We start from the raw sequence: 27,930 nt of genomic DNA, 5'->3' as shown, positions 1-27,930 counted from the left end.
GCCTTTCCTTGCTAATAGTTTTCGTTGTACTTGAGATTCGTTCGGGCAGTCTTCATTGTCTTCTTTACATTTGCTGTTGCACATGATGGCTGGAGCTGATACAAAACGTTAAACCCACACACAGATAGGAAATGCACAACCTTCCTTGAGACAAACTATAATTCGAATTGAAGAAATGACTGGGAAATGCTGAGAAGTTGCCAGGTGTGACACGACAAACTGGCAAGCGAATGGTATGACATCGTTTCTCGATTTGTCTGTCTCTAACAGATGGGGAGAATACATTGTAAACAATTTAAACTATGCTCCATTTGTTTCGATTTGTCTGTCTCTAACAGATGGGGAGAATACATTGTAAACAATTTAAACTATGCTCCATTTGTTTCGATTTGTCTGTCTCTAACAGATGGGGAGAATACATTGTAAACAATTTAAACTATGCTCCATTTGTTTCGATTTGTCTGTCTCTAACAGATGGGGAGAATACATTGTAAACAATTGAAACTATGCTCCATTTGTTGGGTGTTCCTATCCTCTAGAGATGAACTGTGATGGATGAGAAGACAGAGAGGAATAACGGAAAGAGTGAGACATTGGTTTGCGAAAACTAAAGAACTACTTCACGTAGCTTGAGGTACCTCCAGTCTAAGTAGAGTTTGAAAAGGAATGAATGAACTAGTAAGAGACTTCTTGAGGTAACAGCCATTCGAGTGGTGTGGTAAAGACTTAAGCAAACAAATTTGTCAGTTTTTGTTTTACACATTTTTGTATTAATTTTTGCATATCAGATAAGACATTGTTGACTTTAAATGTGAAGAGTTTCTTTTCAACCTGCATTTCTTTATACTTGAATCTGAGAATGAAATGAAAATAAAGTATAATTGAAAAATAAGTTACTTAACTCCACCAATCTTTTTTTCCCTTCCCCTATTGGACTTGTAACTCCATAGTGTCTGACCTAAACTTGATTGAAAGGTTCTCTTTCGTAATATACGCTTACTAAACTTTTATTTTTAGTATATAAGTAGATCAAAGTATTTTATTCATAAACTAGTCTAGGCATTCAATGCTTTAAAATAATGAATACACTAGTAGTTATATTACTGTTCTATACATTCTGATCTGGCACAGTAGAACATGAAGATAGCAACCAACTGAATTAAGAAAACAAGTATTTAGATGTTAGACTGTCTTACAAAGTGTATTAATTGTGATCAGTTGCCAAATGTGTTACATAGAAATTTTAATCAACCTAAATATTGTAAAATATACACACGAGGTTACCTTATTTTACTGATAATATCTCTAAAGTAGAAAAGTTTAATAGATACTAATAGCAGTTTTATAAAAATCTGAATACCTGTTTCATTGGTTCTCTAGCTTTGTACTACTGCATCTGGTTGTCAGACATTTTTCCAGGATGACCACAACAATACTAGCTGCCATAGCTGCCAGAAAGACTATGAAAGGCCCTGCCAGGTATTTGAGATCCAGCTGACTGACAGTGCTGACTCTATCAGCCTCACTGCACTTGCTGCCTCCGGCCCACCACTGCCTTCTCCAGCCATCAATGATACCCGACTCTTTCAGCTTCATGATACTGTGAATAGAGTTGATGGTATTACATTCAGGGCCGGCCTTACGAATTGCGGGGCTCAATTTAATGGAAGCTTGCGTGGCCCCATCTTCTAATATTTTCTACAATAACAACTATTACTATTAATTGGATCATTAGACCAACATTTGTTTTACAACATGCATAGGAAGCAACTCAAACGCAATGGATGCCTTTGTGTTAACTAAAGTTACGTCAATCGCACGATAGGTCTACATTGAGTTTGTTAACCCTTGAAGTCCAACATCTTTAAAAGCCCGTGATAAGAGCCATGACTGATGGTGATATGCCACACGCGGAGCCCAATTGTAGCGACTAGCCTAGGAACTTCCCTGATTACATTGAATGTTCCATTACTATGTAATACTAAGTATACTTGGAAACAATATGATAATGTAATTAATGTTCAAATGTTCAAACACTGATTACTAAAAAACATGTGAACTATTTTTAGAAATATTTTCTATTTTTTAGGAGATTGTTCATAGCTTGTGAAATGGCATAAATTATTTTGAATAAATCGTAGGCTAATTAGTTTCTAATACATCGAGACTAACAATAATAAATATGTGATTATAAATATTTTTACCAGTTGTTTTTGTTTAGAGCGCAATTTCGCTTTCTCACTACGCTGTGATCCTATGACTCATCTGGACCAGTTAGAAAGGGGTGAGGGGAGAGAAACAAGGGTGTGTCTGGGTGATCGCTTTTTAAATTATTTATATGAGCAACCTAAATCGAGGGCAAAGCCCCCCCCCCCATCTTCTCATGCCAAGGAGCTGCTTATGATAATAGGTTTTATAGTTATTTACAAACTTTTCTTTCTACAAACAATAAAGGGGACTAATTCAGCATATAACACCTTAACATTCAAGTAAAATTTATTTTCCCTGTTCGAGATAACAAACAAAATTCTATGGCATTTTACGTCTCTAGAGATGATCTTTTCCCTTTGCAACTTCTTGTGTGACTAAAGAGGCCAATCCTTGATACACAGCTGCGGTCGCAGGTTGGGCATATGTAATCACCAGGCGCCGTTGCATTTTCACCCTTCTATCTGCTTCTGTTGTGTATGGCATCTGCAATTGGAGACCCTTCCTGTATGCTCTTTCTCCATGTGGATCTTTCCAGTGCTACTTTTTCCCAGTTGCCAGTGTCGATTTTGAAGAGCTTCATGTCGCGTTTGCATACATCCGTATAACGTAAAAGTTGGCGACTAGCGGCTCTCCTGCCTTCTATTAGATCGCCATACAGAATGTCTTGTGGAAATCGACCTACTGGCATTCTATGAACGTAGCAAAGCCAGCCAAGGTGTCTGCTGCTGATAACAGAGCGGATGTCCTGGCACCCTGCTCTTCTTAGCACTTCCTCATTGGTTATTTTATCTTGCCACCATATTTTAAAGATCCGCCTTAGGCATCGGAGGTGGAAGACATTCAGCTTTGTTTTCCTGCCACGAGTAGGTTGACCATGCTTCACTTCCGTATAGCAAAGTGCTCATCACACAGGTCCGGTAGACTAAGGCTTTAGTATTGTTAGTCAGCAATATGTTGTCCCATACTCTTTTCTGCAACCGTGACATGAGATACCAAACAAAATAATTAATTATTAATTGTTCATTAACTGATTGGTTAATTGTTAATTTGTTTTTATTGATTCCTGTGTAAAATAAATAATTTTGCAAAAGTTCAACCTGACCCAAGATTGGATGTCGGAGAAATAGCGTGTACAAACTTTTTACCAGACAGACAGAGTGAGTTGATATAAGCTTTTTAAACAGAAAGCGTGATAAGATTTGTTACACACACAAACACACGTGGTGTTAGCCGCATACAGTCAGTGACTGTAGCTAGACGTATACCACTCCAGTGATGAGTCCTCCTTTAAATCAGTCAGTGAGTCGGCTTCTTTTGATTTTATCTTTTATATAAAGCTTTCTTCCTTCTAAGCGTGAGTTCTTTGTTTTATTTGCACAAGCTGGTTCCCTTGTTTTATTTGCACAAGCTGGTTCCCTTGTTTTATTTGCACAACCTGGTTCCCTTGTTTTATTTGCACAAGCTGGTTCCCTTGTTTTATTTGCACAAGCTGGTTCCCTTGTTCATAAAAAGAAGAAACTAGTGTGCCCCCATTTAGTCTCTCTGGCCGTGTGTTGTTGCACATCTTGCACTCGATCGGAAGTTTTACCAGCATGACCTTGTCCAAAATGTGGAACTGTTCTCCATGTTCTACTAGCTAGAGTCCTAAATGGTTGAAGTGACCCCTCGAGGTAACTTAGCATTAGGCTCCCTCGGGGTAGATTAACCTTTGGCCTCTCTCAGTGATGTGAAGTTCGAAGACTGTCCTCTGCCATCGAAAAGTAAATAGAAATAGAGCATTTAAAACAGATGGTGAACTCTCATTGCAGAGTACAAACCAGCTAGATAAAGCCTCTAAACTCTCATTACAGAGTACAGACTAGCTAGATAAAGCCTCTAAACTCTCATTACAGAGTACAGACTAGCTAGATAAAGCCTCTAAACTCTCATTACAGAGTACAGACTAGCAAGATAAAGCCTCTAAACTCTCATTACAGAGTACAGACTAGCTAGATAAAGCCACTAAACTCTCATTACAGAGTACAAACCAGCTAGATAAAGCCACTAAACTCTCATTACAGAGTACAGACTAGCTAGATAAAGCCTCTAAACTCTAATTACAGAGTACAGACTAGCTAGATAAAGCCTCTAAACTCTCATTACAGAGTACAGACTAGCAAGATAAAGCCTCTAAACTCTCATTACAGAGTACAAATCAGCTAGATAAAGCCACTAAACTCTCATTGCAGAGTACAGACTAGCTAGATAAAGCAACTAAACTCTAATTACAGAGTACAGACTAGCTAGATAAAGCCTCTAAACTCTCATTGCAGAGTACAGACTAGCAAGATAAAGCCTCTAAACTCTCAATACAGAGTACAGATTAGCTAGATAAAGCCTCTAAACTCTCATTACAGAGTACAGACTAGCTAGATAAAGCCTCTAAACTCTCATTACAGAGTACAGACTAGCAGATAAACCCTTCTACCTCTCAGGACAGTCAGACATCGGGAAAATGTCAACTGCTAGAGTCCTAGACTCTCCATTGATTGGCTGGATCTCAAGATGTGGACAAAACTCTCAGATGAACAAGAACAATGTCTTGCTAGCCTCGTTACGTAACTCTCTGATGAACAAGGACAATGTCTTGCTAGCCTCGTTACGTAACTCTCTGATGAACAAGGACAATGTCTTGCTAGCCTCGTTACGTAACTCTCAGATGAACAAGGACAATGTCTTGCTAGCCTCGTTACGTAACTCTCTGATGAAAAAGGACAATGTCTTGCTAGCCTCGTTACGTAACTCTCAGATGAACAAGGACAATGTCTGGCTAGCCTCGTTACGTAACTCTCTGATGAACAAGGACAATGTCTTGCTAGCCTCGTTACGTAACTCTCAGATGAACAAGGACAATGTCTTGCTAGCCTCGTTACGTAACTCTCAGATGAACAAGGACAATGTCTTGCTAGCCTCGTTACGTAATTCTCTGATGAACAAGGACAATGTCTTGCTAGCCTCGTTACGTAACTCTCAGATGAACAAGGACAATGTCTTGCTAGCCTCGTTACGTAACTCTCTGATGAACAAGGACAATGTCTTGCTAGCCTCGTTACGTAACTCTCAGATGAACAAGGACAATGTCTTGCTAGCCTCGTTACGTAACTCTCTGATGAACAAGGACAATGTCTTGCTAGCCTCGTTACGTAATTCTCTGATGAACAAGGACAATGTCTTGCTAGCCTCGTTACGTAACTCTCTGATGAACAAGGACAATGTCTTGCTAGCCTCGTTACGTAACTCTCAGATGAACAAGGACAATGTCTTGCTAGCCTCGTTACGTAACTCTCAGATGAACAAGGACAATGTCTTGCTAGCCTCGTTACGTAACTCTCAGATGAACAAGGACAATGTCTTGCTAGCCTCGTTACGTAACTCTCAGATGAACAAGGACAATGTCTTGCTAGCCTCGTTACGTAACTCTCAGATGAACAAGGACAATGTCTGGTTAGCCTCGTTACGTAACTCTCAGATGAACAAGGACAATGTCTGGCTAGCCTCGTTACGTAACTCTCTGATGAACAAGGACAATGTCTGGCTAGCCTCGTTACGTAACTCTCAGATGAACAAGGACAATGTCTGGCTAGCCTCGTTACGTAACTCTCAGATGAACAAGAACAATGTCTTGCTAGCCTCGTTACGTAACTCTCAGATGAACAAGGACAATGTCTGGCTAGCCTCGTTACGTAACTCTCAGATGAACAAGGACAATGTCTGGCTAGCCTCGTTACGTAACTCTCAGATGAACAAGGACAATGTCTGGCTAGCCTCGTTACGTAACTCTCTGATGAACAAGGACAATGTCTGGCTAGCCTCGTTACGTAACTCTCAGATGAACAAGGACAATGTCTGGCTAGCCTCGTTACGTAACTCTCAGATGAACAAGAACAATGTCTTGCTAGCCTCGTTACGTAACTCTCAGATGAACAAGGACAATGTCTGGCTAGCCTCGTTACGTAACTCTCAGATGAACAAGGACAATGTCTGGCTAGCCTCGTTACGTAACTCTCAGATGAACAAGGACAATGTCTGGCTAGCCTCGTTACGTAACTCTCAGATGAACAAGGACAATGTCTGGCTAGCCTCGTTACGTAACTCTCAGATGAACAAGGACAATGTCTTGCTAGCCTCGTTACGTAACTCTCTGATTACGTGCATGGAGAAACATTCATTTCAAACTTCTGTCTCCATTTGCTTAGTGTCCCTCTGAGAATTTTAAATTCAATTCAATATTGGTTTTGTTTGACTATGTTTAGACATAATAAACCTCACATAAAAATGAAATAGTATTTTTTTTAAACATCCTGTGTCGCCTCGCCTCTCTCTCTCTCTCTCTCTTATTTTGTTACAATAACTTCTTCTAAATTGAAGCAGTAATTTTACACGAATTATAAATTATGCTTCATATTTTTCTGCTATTTATTTTTGTCTAATTTCAAGGTAAATTGACGTCAGGGCAGCATTATTACAACATTAGGATCTAAAGTTTATTGAGGATATAGGATAGAAAATACTTTTTTTCTAGCATTGAGAATGAATTTTAGCACGCATTTTGAATAATTTTGATAAGTCAAAAAAAAAAAAACGATTCATTTATTAAAAACTTATCTCTTGATAAATGAGTTATCTACGAACTACGACATTTGTTCACCATGAACAAAGCCAAAAGTCAAAATAAAAGTTCATAGTTTCTTATTTCTTTTGATGTTACTTATTTGTTGATTTTGAGCTCTGGACGCCTAAAAACTGAATATTTTGTTTTGAAATTGTGTTGATAAGTATGAGACAGTTCTGATCTTTTCCAAGACATTTTAAAATGATTGGCTGTTATCATCTAGCCTGCATTGGGTATTGGATCGTGTGGTGTGCTCTCTGGACAGTCGGTTCGATGGTCACGGGTTTTAACTATTGCCTTAATTCCCGTGTTATTAATTGATATTCTTACTGCATTCCAATGTTTTTGATTTTTTTTTCATCGCTAATCAATTTCCGCTTCACAAAACTGTCCAAAGTGAATGTGAAACACAAACTTCAGAACATAAGAGGTCCACGTAGTTGTCTACACAATTACAATAGGACCAAATTATACCGTACAACCTTTTACTGTTATTTTATTTTAGCACTAGAAACTATAGTATTTTGTAGAAGCAGAGTTTGGTAGTGACTATTATTAATATGTTGTAGATATTTCGAGTTAAGTAATTCATGGATGGCTGCCTGGTCATGCGGTTTGCGCGCTGGACTGTTGTTTGGATTTATCGATGGTCCCGGGTTCAAGCCCTCCCCGCTCCCATCCCCCGTCGTCCTGTTGGAGGTTTGGACTAGGAAGTAGACTATCTTCAACTCTGAAGGAACATCCGAAATATGTAAAACATTTTACAAACAAACATGTTATTGTTATTTGTTTAACATCCTTTTAAAATATATTTTGTTTATTATAATTAGTTTATATTTCTAAGTGTTTCGGGGAGTGGAGGGGGGAGGCCAGTTATGCTCACTACGAGAAGAGGATCTCTTGCAGGACATATAAAAGATTTTGATTTGTACCTTTGTTTTATTAACTGTTTTCTTTGATGCAAAATGTTTCGTATTTCTCAAAAAAAAAAAAAAAAAAAGGTTACAAAAGACAGTTTGTGTGGAAACACAAACTCAAAATCGGCCCCCGAAGTAAAATGTTTTACATAATTCGGATAATCCTTCAGAGTTGAAGATAGTTTACTTCCTAGTCCAAACCTCCCGCAGGACGACGGGGGATGGGAGCAGGCAGGGTTTGAACCTTCGATCGTCGATAAATCCAAACGACAGTCCAGCGCGCAAACCGCACGACCAGTGGTCCAACCAGGTAGGCTTCAATATTTTCAGAAAGAACATCCGAATGATATTATATCAATGACAAATGAGAGATAAGAATGGAGAAAGAAGGTTAACAGATCTTGTGTAGTGCCCCAACCGTCCCGCAGATCAAAGGATACGTGAAAGTGAATGTAAAGTTAGATGTGAACCTGGCCTAACTAGTTTGTGGTCTATAGGGCAGATGATGTAAAGTTCATCTGTTTTTGTGGCCTACGGTTAACGAGTTAAAACCCGTGACCATCGAACCGACTGTCCAGAGAGCACACCACACGATCCAATACCCAATGCAGGCTAGACGATAACGACCAACCGCCTTTACTTTTCCCCAACTAATGTCAGGTACCCATTAGAGCTGGGTAGACTCAGAAGTTGAAAATCCCAGTCTTCACCAGGATTCGAACCCGGGACCCTCGGTTCGAACTAAATAAGTTAATTGTTTTGAAAAGGCTCAATCTCATATTCGAATCCTCAAAAAAAAAAAAAAAAAAAAAAAAAAAAAAAAAAAAAATTTCAATGATGTTTATAAGATTACTATTCGTCTTAAATTAGGTCTAACATATAATGCATACTAATTAGCTTTTTCTTATAAAAAACTGCTTGCATAATTGATTTTAAAAATTAGAATTTTCGCTTTCAGGAAAAAATGTAGCCGTTGCATCAGAACTTTGAATGGTCTAAAATATTGTGAAGTCGGATTTTCAATATCTCTTCTAGTTTACGAGATCTAAACGGGACGGACGGACAGACGGACAGACATTTCGCACAAAACTAATAGCGTCTTTTCCCCTTTCGGGGGCCGCTAAAAAGAACAAAATTGACCCGATAACATAATGTATCATAAATACTTATTAAATTGTATGTACGAAGAATCAGGTTATGTACAGAGTCAAGTTGCTCCTCTATACAGTAGTACTGTAATGTATTTCTCTACTGGCTCTCCCCGCGTGAATGGAGAGCCTTTACGTTTGTTGTCAACTAAATGTATCATACCGCAACATAATAGAATAGTTGATGAGTAGAAATACATAGATTATTTTGTGTTTCAAGGCAATGGTTATTAAAATAAAAAAAAAATTTAAAGCTTGTCAGTAAAATATGAACACACATTAAAAAGTATAAACCGTCTATGATTTATTGATTAAATTACTTCTCATAAATGTCTACAACGTGAAATTTCAATATTGAAACTCAATAGCACTATTTTCCCCAAAAGATTAGAATTTATTTTCTTGTAAAAATGTGTGAATTATATTAGAGTCACACGCTGTGATTAGCTTCTGATGCACCCTTCTTTCCAAATAGAGATGGGAAACGAACTCGAACCGAACGAATCAAAGTCGAACCTCACTTACGACCGAACCGAACCCGAACTTTAAAACTGATCGGTACGAACCGAACGGAACGAATTGTCCTTACCTTGACCAAACTGAAACAAAGATTTTGCAATATTTTTTTTTTGTAAGAAAAAACAACTTAGTTTTAGTAAGATGATTTGACAGTTATTTTTAATTTTTGCAAAACTCAGCTGGATCAAATTGGGTCGTTTTCTTTTCATTCGCCGCAGCATTTAATACTTGTGCGTTGTGTCGAAACGAAAAGTAAACTCGGAATGTAGAAACTACCAGGAAAAGTAGACTCTGAATGTAGAAACTACCAGGAAAAGTAGACTCTGAATGTAGAAACTACCAGGAAAAGTAGACTCTGAATGTAGAAACTACCAGGAAAAGTAGACTCTGAATGTAGAAACTACCAGGAAAAGTAGACTGAATGTAGAAACTACCAGGAAAAGTAGACTCTGAATGTAGAAACTACCAGGAAAAGTAGACTCTGAATGTAGAAACTACCAGGAAAAGTAAACTCGGAATGTAGAAACTACCAGGAAAAGTAGACTCTGAATGTAGAAACTACCAGGAAAAGTAGACTCTGAATGTAGAAACTACCAGGAAAAGTAGACTGAATGTAGAAACTACCAGGAAAAGTAGACTCTGAATGTAGAAACTACCAGGAAAAGTAGACTCTGAATGTAGAAACTACCAGGAAAAGTAGACTCTGAATGTAGAAACTACCAGGAAAAGTAAACTCTGAATGTAGAAACTACCAGGAAAAGTAGACTCTGAATGTAGAAACTACCAGGAAAAGTAGACTCTGAAAGTAGAAACTACCAGGAAAAGTGGACAGATCTTTGCCTTTTAATAGAGCACGAAAATAAGCCAAAATGTGTCATGAAAATAAGACTGGAATTAAAGCCGCCACTGTATTTCGCATGACAATTTAGAAATCTCATTAAAAACTAAGAGATAGAGCAGATGAGCTGGAAATGTTGACCATTAGCGCCGACATGTTTCATAGCGTTCAACTCTTGCTACTTGTTCACAGTACGAATTGCAACTTTTTAAATCACAGAAAAGATATGAGTAACATGCATTGGGACCTGCACTGACAGAGACCTGTTTCAGACATCATGGAGGAGGAGACTTCTTTCCTTTGGGAGAAATTAGTGGGCGTGACTACTGGTACCGTCAGAAGTATGACTGGATGACATAGCGGCAAGATTTAATATAAAAATTGTCAGGTCAAACTGAGCCTCTGTGGCAAGAAGTTGAATCAGGCTGACACACGCGCCTTCTAAACGAGTTGCAGCTCTTCATTTAGCAGGGGAAAAGGGCCTGAAAGGGGTGAATTCACTGTGGCGTTATCGCCTTACAGACGAGCGTCTAGATTCAGTGCTTAAACTTGCTGTCTCATCAATGCAGTGGAACGGCGCTTTCGAGTGGAACCACTAGCGGATCCAGAACTTCGGAGTGGGGGGGGGGCGATTTTTTTCCAAACCCTAACCCTAACGCCCAGCAAACCCTAACCCTAAGCATAAACGCGCTTACAGTATATATATATATATAAATCTATCTATCTATCTATCTATCTATCTATCTATCTATCTATCTATCTATCTATCTATCTATCTATCTATCCTATCTATCTATCTATCTATATATAGCTATATAGCTATATTGCTATATAGCTATATATATATATTAGAATGTTTAAAAAAAGCAGTGTTTCTCAACCTTCGGCGAAAAAAGCAGACAAAAAAAGTTATGTTAAGGCTTTTCTTTTGACAGCTAGGGGGTCTGGGGGAGCCCTTACTACATTGCAAATACAACCGATTAGTTCCTTGAAAAAATAAGATACATCACATATTATTTCGATTAAGGCAGGGGTCGGCAACCTTTTGAGTCAGAAGAGCCAAAAATTACAATTTACAACATTTCCACTTTTCTAAAGAGCCACAAGATTTTTTTTTCATAAGAAAAATATCCATTTATCTTTATATAAATAATGTTTTACACAACAAATTATACATTATATATATATATATAAATATAAATATATATATATATATATATATATATATATATATATATATATATATATATATATATATATATATATATATATATATATATATATATATGGTATTATTAGATGATTATTAGATGATTACTTATTAATTCAGTATAAATATTAAACATTCACATACAACACTAGCCTGTACTTCAATAGCAAAAAAATTCAGTGGTAACTATGGCTTTGTATTGTTTTAGAAAGTTTGGATGAATTTGGCTCATAACTTGTTTTTAGTTTCAAACACGACTCTTACTTGACTTTTAATTATATTCATGCAAGAGAACCCTTGTTCGCACGAATATACCGATCCGACGTTAGTCAGTCTTCCAAATGCCAACTTTTTCACTTGACTGTAGCAGTCTGGAAGACTATTCCATGCGTCGAATATAAGTGCCTCATCTCGCGGCATTTTTTCCAAAGCAGTCCACTTTTGTTGCGTTACAAACATTTCTGGACCTTCAACTCTTAAAACTTGATTTTCAGACAACTACACAAAGCTTTACTTTTTAAATCGATCAATTGCATGTCTAGAGATCCAGTATCAATTCCAAATGGCTCAATGTGGATTTCGGTACTATTAGTGTTAAGATTTTTCCTTTGCTATAAATGCTACAACCGTTGTGTTTGTTTTGAAGTGTTCAAATCTGTCAATAAATTAATTTTGACCGCTCTGAATAATTTCTGCAAAAGAATAAATTTTTTCTTCAAAATAAACGAATTCTACCAAAACATAGGCTGGGTTTCCTTGCAACTATTTGTTGTTCTCTAATTCAGGATGATTAATGCCTTTATCATTTAGGAATGTATTTAATTCATTCAAGCACAAAGCAAAACGTTTCAACACCTTACCTTTAGAGAACCATTGCACGTTATTGTAAAGAAGGAGGTCGGGATACTGAGTCTCCATTTCGTTAAGAATTCTTTAAACTGACGACGGTAGTGTGCTTTTGATAAGATGATGTTATTAATCTTGATTACCAAAATCATGACCTCAAATATTTTGGTCGGAATTGTTTGGACACAAAGCGCTACTAGGTGTATTATGTAGTGAAACGTAAGAATTTAGAGGTTTATTTTGCTCCAAAGAATCGTAGTTGCGCCTTAATTTTTTTCCTGTCATACTTCTGGCTCCATCAGTTGCTATTGAAACGATTATATTTATATTGATTATATTGTCTTTAATATATTTTTGCACGACATTAGCTGTATCTTCTCCTCTAGTTTGTCACGAGACCGGTAGCAATCTTAAAAGTTCTTTTTTTGGACCTTGGGAAGACATATACCTGACAAAAAGGGCAACTTGTGCCGTTTCTTTTTGTATCAAGACTCATATATATATATATATATATCAAGTGATGAGGCAGAAGAAAGTTGAATATCTTCCACCTGCAAACATGTTACATTTCAAAACTTGGGGAGGGGTGCGCTGAAAAACGAATACAAGTGGCTGAGAGATAGAATAGAATCAGAATGATTTTTAAATGTTTTTTTTTTTTTCGATAAAATAAATAATATTTGCGCATGGAACTAAAGAGCCGCAGCTTAATATCCAAAGAGCCGCATGCGGCTCGCGAGCCGCAGGTTGCCGACCCCTGGATTAAGGCTTTGAGGATCGCAGTCTAATTGAAAAAAAAACAGTTATGTTGAGGCCTTTCCCTAGATAGCTATGGGGTCTGGGGTCTGAGGCCTTTCTCTTGACAGCTAGGGGGTCTGGGGGAGCGTTGTAAGCTTCCCCAGTGGGGATCGGGGCGAAGCCCCGACGACAAAATCGTTTTTTTTGTTTTCTTCACTGCAGAACCGCATACTCCTGACATCTACAACTCATTATTTATACTATTCAAAAAAGGATCTTTTGAATAATGTCTTACTTGAAAATATTCTAATATGAATTTATAGGCCCTTACTACATTGCAAATACAACCGATTTGTTCCTTGAAAAAATAAGATACCTCACATATTATTTCGATTAAGGCTTTGAGGATCGCAGTCTAATTGAAAAAAAAAACAGTCATGTTGAGGCCTTTCCCTAGATAGCTATGGGGTCTGGGGTCTGAGGCCTTTCTCTTGACAGCTAGGGAGTCTGGGGGAGCGCTGTAAGCTTCCCCAGTGGGGATCGCCAAAATCGTTTTCTTGCATTCTTCACTGCAGAAACGCATTTTCCTGACATCTACAGCTCATTATTCATCCTATTAAGATAGGACCTTTTGAATAATGTTTTACTTGAAAAATATTCTAATATGATTTTACAGGCTCTTACTACATCGCAAATACAACCGATTTGTTCTTGAAAAGGTAAGATACTTCACAGATTTAGATTAAGACTTTGAGTAACGCCGCCGAAAAAACATCTATTCGAAAAATAATATTTTTGAAATAAAAGCTCATTTGTAAGTGATACATTTTGTTCAATAGGCATGTTTGTAATTTGGTTTGTTACAGAACTATAATTCAAAGCTCTAAAAAAACATTTTGGAAGTGGGAGGAGAAATTAAGTGAACCAATTAGATTTTACTCTAAATGTTTTGCATTTTCAGTATTCAAGTATAAATTGTGAGTTATTGTCCCAAATTTTTTTTTACAACAGAAAAATATCAGTTTGAAAAGAGGTTGAAAAGATGACTAGAAAAATAATATTTGGGTTCAGAACTCATCTCAATTGTTACTCTTATAATGAGAAATTTCGTATGAATTCTATATTTTCCAAAACAAAGTTTTTCTTAAAATAACTCAGATAAATTCGTATGCAATGACATAAACTCTGTCGCCACATTTGACTTTTCTGTTTTAAAACGTCATCTTTTCATCTGGAAAGGGGAGAGGGCGGTAGTGTTAAAACGTTAACCCTCGCTCCTTTTTATAATTTCTGCTAATGATTGCATTTGGCATTAAATAATAGGGGTTGGGGCGACTCGATATAAGAATTTAATTCATCATCATCATCATCAAACTCCATTAGAGTGAGGGCTTGAGAGGCTCAAATCCTCTCTTGCAAAAGCCCTGGACAGAAACCCTGCTGTCTTGCGTAGTGCATGAATGTCGCCATACAGGTCGAGAATTTTGGGTTTCCCAGACCTGTCGAGACGGAGATCAGCAAGTCTGGGGCAGTCAAACAGAATATGAGGCACGGTTTCCTCTTCTTCCCCGAAGCGAGGGCACCGTGAATCGAAATTTGGCCATAGCCGCGAGAAATATGAGCCAACAGGACAGTGGCCTGTCCTGCACTGTGCTATAATAGCTTGCTCAGGCCTGGACAGCCTCCACCACGGGGAAGTGCGGTCAGGGCGCCTCATGCGCTCCCAGACTCCACGGGCTTTTTGGGACTTGTCCCAGCACTCAAACCACTTTTCCATTTCTGTTTTTTGTATTATAGCCAGGGCTTGATGAAAGCTTACAGCCTGATCAGTGGGTGGAATTCGCCCTCCCTGGTGGGCCAAAGAGTCTGCGATTGTGTTGCCAGTCACACCTATGTGACTCGGTACCCACTGCATTATTACAGGGGTGCCATAGCGTTGTTTGATGTTATGTGAAGCCATGATGACAGTGTTGATATTGGGGGGCCATGGTCCGGGGCTTTGCAAAGCATGTAGTACAGATTTTGAGTCAGTGACCACAACAATCTGTGTTGCCCTCAAATGTCCCTCGCCGAGTTGAGAGTCAATGACTTTTAAGGCTTCACAGACTGCCATGGTCTCCGCATCAAAACTGCAAACACTACCACATGGTCCAAAGATTTTGACTGTGTGAGAGCCAAGAAAGTCGATGTAGGCTCCATAGCCTGCTCTTCCAGAATCTATTGAAGCCGATCCATCAGTGTATGCAAAAATAGCACTGGGCTTGAAGGTATTAATGGTCTCCAGAGCTAGGATTTGAAGGTCGTTAGATGAACGGCTTTGCTGAGTGACATTAGGGTCTACTAATTTCAAGCGTATGTCTGGGGTTGTTGGGCGACACCAAGGGGGAAGGGGATGAAAGCGTTGAATGTTTTGTCGGTTGGTAGAGAGGCCAGCTTCATCAGATAGTCTAGTGGCATGATGCATAAAAGACTGCATCTGGATACGTCTTCTGCATCTCCAACCATCCACTAGTTTTCTAGCTGGGAGGTATTCATCCAGCCTTTTATACCGCTCATAGCAGGTCAGTACTGACCTTTCCCTCCTAAGGGTTAGTGGAGCTATATTAGCCATTATTTCAGCCGCATTCACTGGACTTGTCCTAAAGGTTCCACAGACAAATCTTAGTGCTTGGGACTGTATTTTATCAAGTTGTTCAAGAGCAGTCCTAGAGCCATAAATTTGCACAGGTAAGCTGTAGTCTATCTGTGATCGGACTGCTCCTAAATACAGGGATCGGAGCATGTCTGCTCGGGCTCCCCACTTCGTGGATGCCAGCTTCCGCACAATGCAAAGTTTCCCTGAGGCCTTTCTTACAACATCCTGGATGTGCTCACACATTTTTAGTTTGCGATCTAAAGTTACACCAAGGTACTTGGGTAGCTTTTCCATGCTGAGAGCCACTCCGTTGAGGGAGAGCTGGAAAGGTTGCCTGAGAATGCCAGTCCCGAGCGTGAACAGAGAATAGACCGTCTTGGAGGTGTTTATTTCTAGCCTCTATTTTTGTGTGTATGAGCAGAGCGTATGGAGGTCCTCCTGTAGCACTTTTTGTATAGAGGATGCGCTCCTTCCGGATTTCCAAAGGACAATATCATCAGCATATAGCAGCTTTTGGCATTTTAGCTGAGCCAGTAGGTCATTTATGAAGGCCGTGAAAAGGGCGCATGACAGGACGGAGCCCTGGGGGAGGCCGTGCTCGAGGGTCATTTCCCCTGAGACTTCTCCGTACATCCTTGTTCTTATTGTACGCTCTTGTAGGAAGTCTCTAATCCAGTAATATATCCGTCCCCGCACCCCCACGGCTCTTATCTTATGAAGCAAACCAGGCCGCCATACTTTATCATATGCCTGTTTTAAGTCAATGAAGACTGCGTATGTGCTTTCGGTCCTTTGGAATCCATCTGCTACGCTCTGCACAAAGATGTAGACTTGGTCTATAGCGGACATTCCAGCCCTGAAACCAGCCTGTTCTGGAGCTATAAGACGGGCACTCTCAAGGTACCAAACCAGAGGGTCATTTACCATTTTTTCAGCCATCTTTCCCACACAAGATGTGAGTGAGATGGGCCTGTAGCCCTCAGCAGTGGAAGCATCTTTTCCCTTTTTTGGTATAGGAATAATGGTGGCACGTTTCCAGGCCCGGGGCAGATGACCATCTGCCCAGGTTCTATTTACGAATGCCAAGAGCACGGCCCTTCCTTTCCCCCCTACATGTTTAAGCATTTCGGGGGTAATACCATCCGGCCCGGGAGCCTTTTTAAGCTGGCATTTCCTTATGGCAGCATTAAGCTCGCCTATCGAGAAGGTGGAGTTCATCGTTCCCTCAGCACTTTCGGTCTGTGGTTCCTTTCGGTCTTTTTTTTCATCAGCTTTGCGAGCTTTATCAATGGCTTTGGACATTGGGGACTTCTTGGCAGCCTTGTTGATCTTGGCAAAATATTTGTTCAACAAGGTGGCAATTTTCTTTTTCGATGAAATGGTTACCCCACTCGGTGAAGATAATGGGGTTGCTGTTTTCGTACGCCCAGCATTTAATTAATAGCAGATATAAATTATATTAGTGTCACCTTTTTTTTAAATTTTGTAATTTCTTAACTAAAATACAAAAAGAAAAAGTATTGGTTTGTCCGTTGGGCGGAAGGCGATCGCATGTATCGCCCCTCCCACCTGGAACAACCCTTTTCATTTTTTATTTACTTATGATAAAATTTGAGATCAGATCGTATGTTCGACATTATATACAAGAGTGGGGAGGTCAGCAGAAGCAATCGCCCCCCCCCTCCACCTCACCGAATCGGCTAAGATACCAGAAGTGTAGCAACATAATATAAAAATTATATTGTAATTCAACTAATTTTGTTCACAAACTATGATTTCTAATTAAAAGTAGCACCGCCCACCCCCCCACTCAAAGGGTTCAGGTTGGAAGGGCTGCAGATGTATTCGCCCCCCCCCCCCCCACCAAATCGGCTAACAGGGAACGACATAATATAAAGATCGGTTAAAATATCAATGACAAGTTTTAATCATATAGATATTTAATTGATTCTAGCAAGCTGCCGGGGGGGGGGGGATTTCATTTCGGGGGGGGGGGGTTGAACCACCCCCCGGCTACGCCCATGCTCTACAGGAATTTAGGCCTTGCATAGTTAATAAATGTACGTTCACTTCTAGGCATTGGGATTACAACTTTCTAAATGCACAATGTAATGGTCTATTTTTGTTTAGAGAATTTATTAGTTTGTATATAAATATTGTGCATTGTGACATAGCCACACAGACCAAGGACGTTGCAGAATAGAAGTACACAAGAAGAAAATAGGTTTGGACTTGAAGCAAGAAGGATAGTATATTCACTGCTAGTTAATATCGACGGATTTAAGAGACACGTGGCGAAAATACCATTCTGTAAATAAACATCGTGGAAGTCTTCCCAAGTCTTATCAAGTCTCTCGTTGTTTCTTTATTCGTTTGTCCTTTGAATCTGTCGATCTGGTAGTTACGTTAACGTAATACTTGTCTAGTCATCGGGGCCAGTAATCAAACACAACAAATACATTCAAGTTCGGACAACAGGTTTGCAAATCAAACAACGCTGTCGAACATCAGAGTACATAACAACCAATACAAATTGTGAATTCAAATCAAGGTGACTATCTTTCTAGTTTTGCAGCTCATAATTAAACCTGGCATCAGTCTGTCAGGGCATCGGTCAGTCATAGCATCAGTCCGTCTTGTCAAAAAGCAGTTGGAATGAAAGTAAAAGTTTTTAATCATTATTACATATGAGATTGTAGTTCGCTACTTCTAGTTTACTCACATTACTCTAGCGTCTATAAGCATTTTACTTTAGTTCGATGGTACGATACTGTCTTTCCAAGTGCAAATCTCCTAGTAATGTATGCAATTAGTTTCATGTCCCGTTATTATTATAATATTGAAGTCTTACCCAAAGAAAACCTTGTAGCACTTGTCAACAATATACAAATATTTATTCAAACGATTGGCCCAATCAGAGCAAGGACGTCAGTGATAATCTTTGATCTGGAAAGTTCAATATTTACTCATTTTTGTGGGGGATTATTCATGTAATGGAGACAGTCTGAAAACGAATCGCTGTGTCCCAAGGTCCACTTAGGGCAACAATTTCACGGTGCATGTGCAAACTGAATAGTGCCTGTCTCACGGTCCACTATGGACTTATGATTCACAATGTATTTGAATTGGTGGACTATTAGAGACTCTCAGACGTTTATAAATAAATAATTGAGTACTATATTACAGATACTTAGACGCGACAGTAGGGTTAATTTAAACAAAACTAATTTGAATTAATCATCGCGACTAATTGAGACAAAATTTCTAGTTCTAAGGTACTACTTTTTTTGTTCTGATATTTTAACAATATAAGTACTCAAGGCCGGCCTTAGGCCGATTCGTGGCAGGGGCCCCGCAATTTACATTAATCATATTACTATTAGTCACGGCTCTTGTCACAGGCTTTTAAAGATGTACGGCTTAGAGGGTTAACATATTTAGTGCATCGTACGATTGCAGTAACTTTAATTAACCCACTGGCACTTATTGAGTTTCAGTTGCTTCCTATGTATGCTGTATAATAAATGTTGATATGGTGATCTAATTAATAGTAATAGTTGTTATTGTAAAAAAAAAAAGCATTAATTGAATTGGGCTCCTCAATTTGTAAAGCCGGCCCTGCAAGTACTTACAGACACGAAGTACAAGAACCTACAGACACACAGTCGTTAGTAACCATAGATACAGCTGTAGCAGTAAGGTGGCTTTAAGACACAGGTGCTGTTATTTATAAATATAAAGCTATACGTATTTACAGAGACAAACGAGTACCTACAGACAAGCGTTATTAGATATGCACTTACACACTCATCATTATATATACTTACAGACAAATTATTACTTGACTAACAGTCAGAAGAATTCAACTGCTATACTCGAAGATTTAGTATTAAAAATATATATATCTACTTTTGGCAATGACACAGCTACAACATTTAAAGTCTTTTTCCGGTCACTAGTCAATAGTCTGCTACTGGCTAATCAAACTGCCGCTTCAAATCCATCGTCTTTTCAGACTGAAGGTAGCTTATACGTTGTGAAACAGAAATATTACTGTAACGCGTGATCCAATGTTACAAACATCGCTAGTTTCATCATCGTATATTGGGATGCTCAAAGTAGCCTCTTAGTTCCAACTTACAATACAGCTGAACATGGGCGTAGCCAGGATTTTTTTCGGGGGGGGGTTTGATGGGGGGGATTTCATTTCGGGGGGGGGGGTGAAACCCAAACCCACCCTCTGGCTACGCCCATGCAGCTGAATAATGAGAAGTCGGCACTCCATTATTGAGCTGTCTGACGTACTCGACCACACCGAGACCATTCGTTATGTAGGCCTCAACACTGAACTATAACGTCATAACCTATGGGCAGTTTAGACCAATAGCTCGTTGCCAGGTTGTATAGATCTGTGACGTAGCAACGAGCTATTGGTCTAAACTTGACACAGACTGTGACGTTGCAGGTCAGTGTTCAGGCCTTCCATGAAAGGACGAAAACTAAAGAAGGACTGCACAGTACAAGCGCCTAATCTGGGCATAATAGTTGCAGCAAGTGCCCTTCATCCTTTAGAGAACCAAGGTTACTTTTGTTCTTCGTGGTAAAGCAACATAGCGCTGAGAGCATTGAGGAAGTAAATAGGAAATTTCACATCTTTAAAAAAAATGTAGCCAGATTTTGCGGTTAATTTTCATTATAAACAGCTTGACTTAAAAATATTGTATTTGTTCTTAAGTCTGCTTTACCAGGTCAATTACTGTACTGTATTTATTTGAATTAATGTTCATTTTCATGCTCTTTGCTATTATAAAGTAGGCACTTTCTCTTTGTTTAAGGGTATTCGGGCAATTTATTCTTTGTTGAATACTCAAGTAAGCAATATATATACACAAGTAGAATACTAAATTTTAAGTGTTTTTCTTTTCTTATATCCTATAACATAGCAGTCTCAATAACTCAGGTCCTCATCTAGACACAACAGGCCTAGTTCTCTGGCAGTCTCACAAACTCAGGTCCCCATCTAGACAAAACAGGCCTAGTTCTCTGGCAGTCTCACAAACTCAGGTCCTCATCTAGACACAACAGGCCTAGTTCTCTGGCAGTCTCACAAACTCAGGTCCTCATCTAGACACAACAGGCCTAGTTCTCTGGCAGTCTCACAAACTCAGGTCCTCATCTAGACACAACAGGCCTAGTTCTCTGGCAGTCTCACAAACTCAGGTCCTCATCTAGAAACAACAGGCCTAGTTCTTTGGCAGTCTCTCAAACTCAGGTTCCCATCTAGACAACAACAGGCCTAGTTCTTTGGCAGTCTCACAAACTCAGGTCCCCATCTAGACAACAACAGGCCTAGTTCTTTGGCAGTCTTACAAACTCAGGTCCTCATCTAGACACAACAGGCCTAGTTCTTTGGCAGTCTCTCAAACTCAGGTTCCCATCTAGACAACAACAGGCCTAGTTTTTTGGCAGTCTCTCAAACTCAGGTCCTCATCTAGACACAACAGGCCTAGTTCTCTGGCAGTCTCACAAACTCAGGTCCTCATCTAGACACAACAAGCCTAGTTCTCTGGCAGTCTCACAAACTCAGGTCCCCATCTAGACAAAACAGGCCTAGTTCTCTGGCAGTCTCACAAACTCAGGTCCTCATCTAGACACAACAGGCCTAGTTCTCTGGCAGTCTCACAAACTCAGGTCCTCATCTAGACACAACAGGCCTAGTTCTCTGGCAGTCTCACAAACTCAGGTCCTCATCTAGACACAACAGGCCTAGTTCTCTGGCAGTCTCACAAACTCAGGTCCTCATCTAGAAACAACAGGCCTAGTTCTTTGGCAGTCTCTCAAACTCAGGTTCCCATCTAGACAACAACAGGCCTAGTTCTTTGGCAGTCTCACAAACTCAGGTCCCCATCTAGACAACAACAGGCCTAGTTCTTTGGCAGTCTTACAAACTCAGGTCCTCATCTAGACACAACAGGCCTAGTTCTTTGGCAGTCTCTCAAACTCAGGTTCCCATCTAGACAACAACAGGCCTAGTTTTTTGGCAGTCTCTCAAACTCAGGTCCTCATCTAGACACAACAGGCCTAGTTCTCTGGCAGTCTCACAAACTCAGGTCCTCATCTAGACACAACAAGCCTAGTTCTCTGGCAGTCTCACAAACTCAGGTCCTCATCTAGACACAACAGGCCTAGTTCTCTGGCAGTCTCACAAACTCAGGTCCTCATCTAGACACAACAGGCCTAGTTCTCTGGCAGTCTCACAAACTCAGGTCCTCATCTAGACAACAACAGGCCTAGTTCTCTGGCAGTCTCACAAACTCAGGTTCCCATCTAGACAACAACAGGCCTAGTTCTCTGGCAGTCTCACAAACTCAGGTCCTCATCTAGACACAACAGGCCTAGTTCTCTGGCAGTCTCACAAACTCAGGTCCTCATCTAGACAACAACAGGCCGAGTGTTTTATTGTTTAAAAAATGCACGTTAACGAACAATGACAGTAATGGATAACTTAACAAGAAGTGAAGAAATGCCAGAATTCAGTCCCAGCCAATGAACGACTAGAATGTATCAAGTCATATCTTTATTAACTCTTTCATTCCTCCAATCAATCGTTGTATTGACATGGAAGGAGCTAGCTATGAGTTATTCTTGATGTCGGGGGAGTGGGGAGGTGAGGAAGTGGATATTTCTTTTTTTTTAGTTCAGAGGTAATCAATGACGCATAAGTTTCGATTAGAAGTGGCAGAGGAATGCATTAGGTGCTAATTATTAAGTACACAATGTAGGAGGTGGCATAGCTGGTGAGTTCTGGTTTGTATCTACCAAGCTTATATCAACTCACTGTCTGGTAAAAGGTTTGTATCTACCAAGCTTATATCAACTCACTGTCTGGTAAAAGGTTTGTATCTACCAAGCTTATATCAACTCACTGTCTGGTAAAAGGTTTGTATCTACCAAGCTTATATCAACTCACTGTCTGGTAAAAGGTTTGTATCTACCAAGCTTATATCAACTCACTGTCTGGTAAAAGGTTTGTATCTACCAAGCTTATATCAACTCACTGTCTGGTAAAAGGTTTGTATCTACCAAGCTTATATCAACTCACTGTCTGGTAAAAGGTTTGTATCTACCAAGCTTATATCAACTCACTGTCTGGTAAAAGGTTTGTATCTACCAAGCTTATATCAACTCACTGTCTGGTAAAAGGTTTGTATCTACCAAGCTTATATCAACTCACTGTCTGGTAAAAGGTTTGTATCTACCAAGCTTATATCAACTCACTGTCTGGTAAAAGGTTTGTATCTACCAAGCTTATATCAACTCACTGTCTGGTAAAAGGTTTGTATCTACCAAGCTTATATCAACTCACTGTCTGGTAAAAGGTTTGTATCTACCAAGCTTATATCAACTCACTGTCTGGTAAAAGGTTTGTATCTACCAAGCTTATATCAACTCACTGTCTGGTAAAAGGTTTGTATCTACCAAGCTTATATCAACTCACTGTCTGGTAAAAGGTTTGTATCTACCAAGCTTATATCAACTCACTGTCTGGTAAAAGGTTTGTATCTACCAAGCTTATATCAACTCACTGTCTGGTAAAAGGTTTGTATCTACCAAGCTTATATCAACTCACTGTCTGGTAAAAGGTTTGTATCTACCAAGCTTATATCAACTCACTGTCTGGTAAAAGGTTTGCATCTACCAAGCTTATATCAACTCACTGTCTGGTAAAAGGTTTGCATCTACCAAGCTTATATCAACTCACTGTCTGGTAAAAGGTTTGTATCTACCAAGCTTATATCAACTCACTGTCTGGTAAAAGGTTTGTATCTACCAAGCTTATATCAACTCACTGTCTGGTAAAAGGTTTGTATCTACCAAGCTTATATCAACTCACTGTCTGGTAAAAGGTTTGTATCTACCAAGCTTATATCAACTCACTGTCTGGTAAAAGGTTTGTATCTACCAAGCTTATATCAACTCACTGTCTGGTAAAAGGTTTGTATCTACCAAGCTTATATCAACTCACTGTCTGGTAAAAGGTTTGTATCTACCAAGCTTATATCAACTCACTGTCTGGTAAAAGGTTTGTATCTACCAAGCTTATATCAACTCACTGTCTGGTAAAAGGTTTGTATCTACCAAGCTTATATCAACTCACTGTCTGGTAAAAGGTTTGTATCTACCAAGCTTATATCAACTCACTGTCTGGTAAAAGGTTTGTATCTACCAAGCTTATATCAACTCACTGTCTGGTAAAAGGTTTGTATCTACCAAGCTTATATCAACTCACTGTCTGGTAAAAGGTTTGTATCTACCAAGCTTATATCAACTCACTGTCTGGTAAAAGGTTGGTACAAAAACAACTGGTAACCAGATAAACAAAAAAAAAAATTTAAAAACAACAACAACAACAAAAACATCAACAAAGTGTAGTTGTATAAATTAGTTTGGATCAGTCATGTAATTAGGTTTGTAATAAATCTAGACCAACAACAATAAATCTGTGCGATTAATATATTTTTGCAAAGCTCAACTCATTCTGTCTGTCTGGTAAAAAACACGTTATTTCTCACATACCCAATCAAGCTGAACTTTCTCACATTTTTTTTCTATTATCTAATGGGGCAGATGATGTTAAGGTACTCTTTTGCTTTGGCCAAGTAAGGTGTCATGTGGCCAGCACAACGACTAACCAGGTACCCATTAGAGTTGGAAGGACTTAGGGGCGCACCTAAAATTCTCGAAATTCAAAATCACATTCTTCACCGAGATTCGGAAGCAAATATCTTAACCACTCAGCCGCCGCGACCCCTTCCCAAAGATATACATACGTTAGAGCCGTTTTCGAACTTCCACTTCCACTGTCCACCGATGAAGATAATAAATTATTGCTTTCATCTAGCGCTACTTTCATGCTTATGTGTGGACCATTGGGGGAGATGGTTTTCCGTGCTTCCTTTAGGGTTGAGTAAACACAACTCTGCTCGAGTCGGGTGTCGAACCTCGAGCCCCCTTCAAGCCAAACCAAGTTCAAGCGTACTTAGCCTCTCGACCACGCTTCCCACTGCCAGCTAATAGAAGGAAGTCTGCTGCACCTGTGTGGCACTTTAACACTTGGAGGAGAATCTATTTGTACGTAACATTTGTCAAATAGCATTCTTTACTCACGTGACCTTCCCGACCTTTTATAATGCTGCAATGTTGTTTAAATGAAAGAAAGACATTCTTTCTAAAAGCGTGAATGTTTAAATAAGGATGGTAGGGAATTCTATCATAATGTACGCTGGCACTGTTTCACCGCAACCCTGATGATAACACACACACTCTTCTATCTCTTTTCTTTTAAGAATAAAATACAAAACACGTGGGCGACTCAAATGAAACCTATTAAGATCAAGAAGAAATAATTGAAGACAAATGTTCTGGTAAAGCTCCTGAAAGAAAAATATCATCACTGCAGCATGTATACAAAGTTGTTGTTTTGACCCTATACACTTTAATCTTGTCTACATTGAGTTATGTTGCTGCAAGTAACAAATTATATTAGCCCATCTCTGTATTGTAAAAGAAGTTACGAAGTGAATTTTATATAGAGGTTGATAAAGTTACATGTCTCTAAGGTTATATAGACTTCTATCTACTACTAGACTGGAAACCGGAAATAAATTCTTACCCGCGACTGATCGTGAACATTGTGTAGAAAGTTGGATCAAGGCGTTGTTTTGTCAAGTAGTTCAAAGAAGTCAAGTTGTTGTGGTTTTTTCAACACTAACCTATGTAACATATCATTTTATTTTTTAGATCTAGATCTAGTAATTGATTATCAAAAATACACACAAAAAAATCACAATTTAGTGTTGCATTCAGTCTTTTGATAAAGAAGATTATGTATCTAAAAATTGCAAAATAATAATTATGAGACGAGAGTACTCTTATTTTTTATGTTCATTTACTAGATCTAGATCTAAAAATTAAATTATATGTAACATAGGTTAGGGTTGAAAAAAAATAGCCTTTACTTCTTGTAACTACTTTACAAAACAACGCCTTGATCCAACTATCTAAAAAAAGTTTCACGACATTTTTTGTAGTGTTAAAACGTCTCCATGTCCAGTCTAGATATAGTATATATAAGTCTATGGATTGAATATGATAAAATACAGACCTATATAAGTGCTGAATTAGTTAAGAATTATGATTTTTTCGCTCTTTTTGTTTTTACTCATATACTTAGTATTAGCAGTACAATTTATAATTTATTGTAACGTGTAAGACAGTATCTAGGTATTTACAAGTTTGCACTATTTCAATGTTCTCTCCAGCTATAGAAACAATATCATGTACCTTCTTTTCCCTACGAAAATCGTTTATCATTTCATTTTTTTTACATTCATCATTAAAAAATTATCATTATAGTATTTTCAATGTGTTTTATTTCTTTGAAATACTCGTCTCTCAGAGAGCAGGGCAAGAAGAGCTGCATCATCAGCGAATTTCGTTAAGGAACAAAAAAGACTATTCTATTGAAAATCATTTGTGTATAAAATATCAATAGCTGACTCGTTAAAATGCAATCATGTGATTTTTTTTATACTCATAAGCATATAAATAGCAATCTTTATGCCAAAGTCTTACAGGTAGGCCAAGGTTTGGCTGATCGGAGAAAACAAGCTTGAAACATTAGGAGAAACTTTGATAGAGGAAATTGTGGGAAGGAAGAAATGACGGAAAGAATTGAGTGATATGCATTTAATAGATACCATAATTAGAACTAGTTTCTAGAAGTTTTTAGCTTTTGTTACATAATTGAGCTACGGAAGGCCTATAATAAAATTCGATTCTGAAATCAATACCAATGCTAAAACTTTTTTTTTGTGTGCGACATTGTGTACCGACAAAGCTTAAAATAAGCGAATAAAGAGCAAACATATAGTGTGCAGAAGACTCGTCAAAGAAAGAACCGTAAATATGTAGATTTCTCCTACCATGTTTCGAGACTTAACGTTATCTAGCCTGTATCAGGTTTGACCTCCATTCTCTATATACCCATATGAGATTTTTATCGCTCTATCAGTTACTTTGATATTTAAAACTTAATGGCGTATTGTGAATTAAAAAAAAAGAGATCTTCTAGATGCAAATTACATTCACTTCGAAAAGGTTCTCAATACACCTTCCATCATAAATGAAGCGACCATAGACAGGCTACAGCAAGTACCAATAAATGAAAAAATGGATGACCCCCCCTACGCTAAAGGAAACCGATCTTGCCATTCAACTGCTCGCAAGCGGAAAAGCTCCAAGAGCTGACTCCATTTCCGCAGAGGTCTACAAAAAAGGTGGATTAGCCCTGATTGAAAGACTTCATAAGCTCTTCTTAATTATGTGGGGAAAAGAGTCTATACCACAAGACTTTAAAGATGCCAAAATTTTTCATTTATACAAGCGAAAAGGAAACCGCCAGATCTGCGACAACCACAGAGGAATATCTCTTCTCTCTATTGCTGGGAAAATCCTTGCACGCATCCTACTAAATCGGCTCATGCAACACATAGAATATGGTCTACTACCAGAAAGGCTGTGTCCTAGCACCTACACTGTTCAGTATCGTGTTCTCCGCTATGCTGACAGATGCATTCACAAATAGAGAAAACAACGGGATAAATATATCATACAGATTTGATGGTGGCCTATTCAACCCGAGGCGGCTTAAAGCAAAATCAAAAACAAATGCAGCAGTAATCAGAGACTTGCTATTTGCTGACGACTGTGCCCTAAATGTCTGCTCTGAAAACGATCTGCAGAGCATCGTCAGTGACTTCTCAAGAGCATGCTCAGACTTTGGCCTTACCATCAATACGAACAAGACTGAAGTCTTATATCTACCTGCTCCTGAGAAAGCCTACTCGGATCCAAGCATTACTATAAATGGACAGGATATAAACGCAGTGGACAAAGTCACATATCTTGGCAGCACACTCTCCAGAAATTGAAAAATCGATAGTGAAATCGACCTGCGTATCGCCAAGGCCAGTGCATCCTATGGCAGACTGTCTACAAATGTCTGGAACAGACGTGGTATCACCACAAACACCAAGCTAGGGGTCTATAGAGCCGTCATCCTCCCTACATTGCTCTATGCCTCAGAAACATGGACAGTGTACAGTAAACATGCAAAGAAACTAAACCACTTCCACATGACATGACATGTCTGAGA

General features: G+C 38.9%; 1 protein-coding gene across 1 annotated transcript in view; it reads right to left on the bottom strand.

The window, feature by feature from the left end:
* Nucleotides 1–707: 707 nt before the first annotated feature.
* LOC106069729 (glutamate receptor ionotropic, kainate 3-like) overlaps nucleotides 708–27,930 on the bottom strand; it is a 46,672-nt gene continuing 19,449 nt past the window's right edge. Inside the window, exons 15-16 of the mRNA XM_056021172.1 lie at nucleotides 1,361–1,600; nucleotides 708–853 (exon numbers count right to left, since the gene is read on the bottom strand). Of these exons, the coding sequence (XP_055877147.1) occupies nucleotides 1,366–1,600 (235 nt within the window). The 3' untranslated portion in view covers nucleotides 708–853; nucleotides 1,361–1,365. The remainder of the gene's footprint in view (nucleotides 854–1,360; nucleotides 1,601–27,930) is intronic.

This window comes from Biomphalaria glabrata, chromosome 2 (assembly GCF_947242115.1).
Source record: "Biomphalaria glabrata chromosome 2, xgBioGlab47.1, whole genome shotgun sequence".
Taxonomy (NCBI): Eukaryota; Metazoa; Mollusca; class Gastropoda; family Planorbidae; genus Biomphalaria; species Biomphalaria glabrata.
This window is presented reverse-complemented; position numbering and strand designations above follow the sequence as displayed.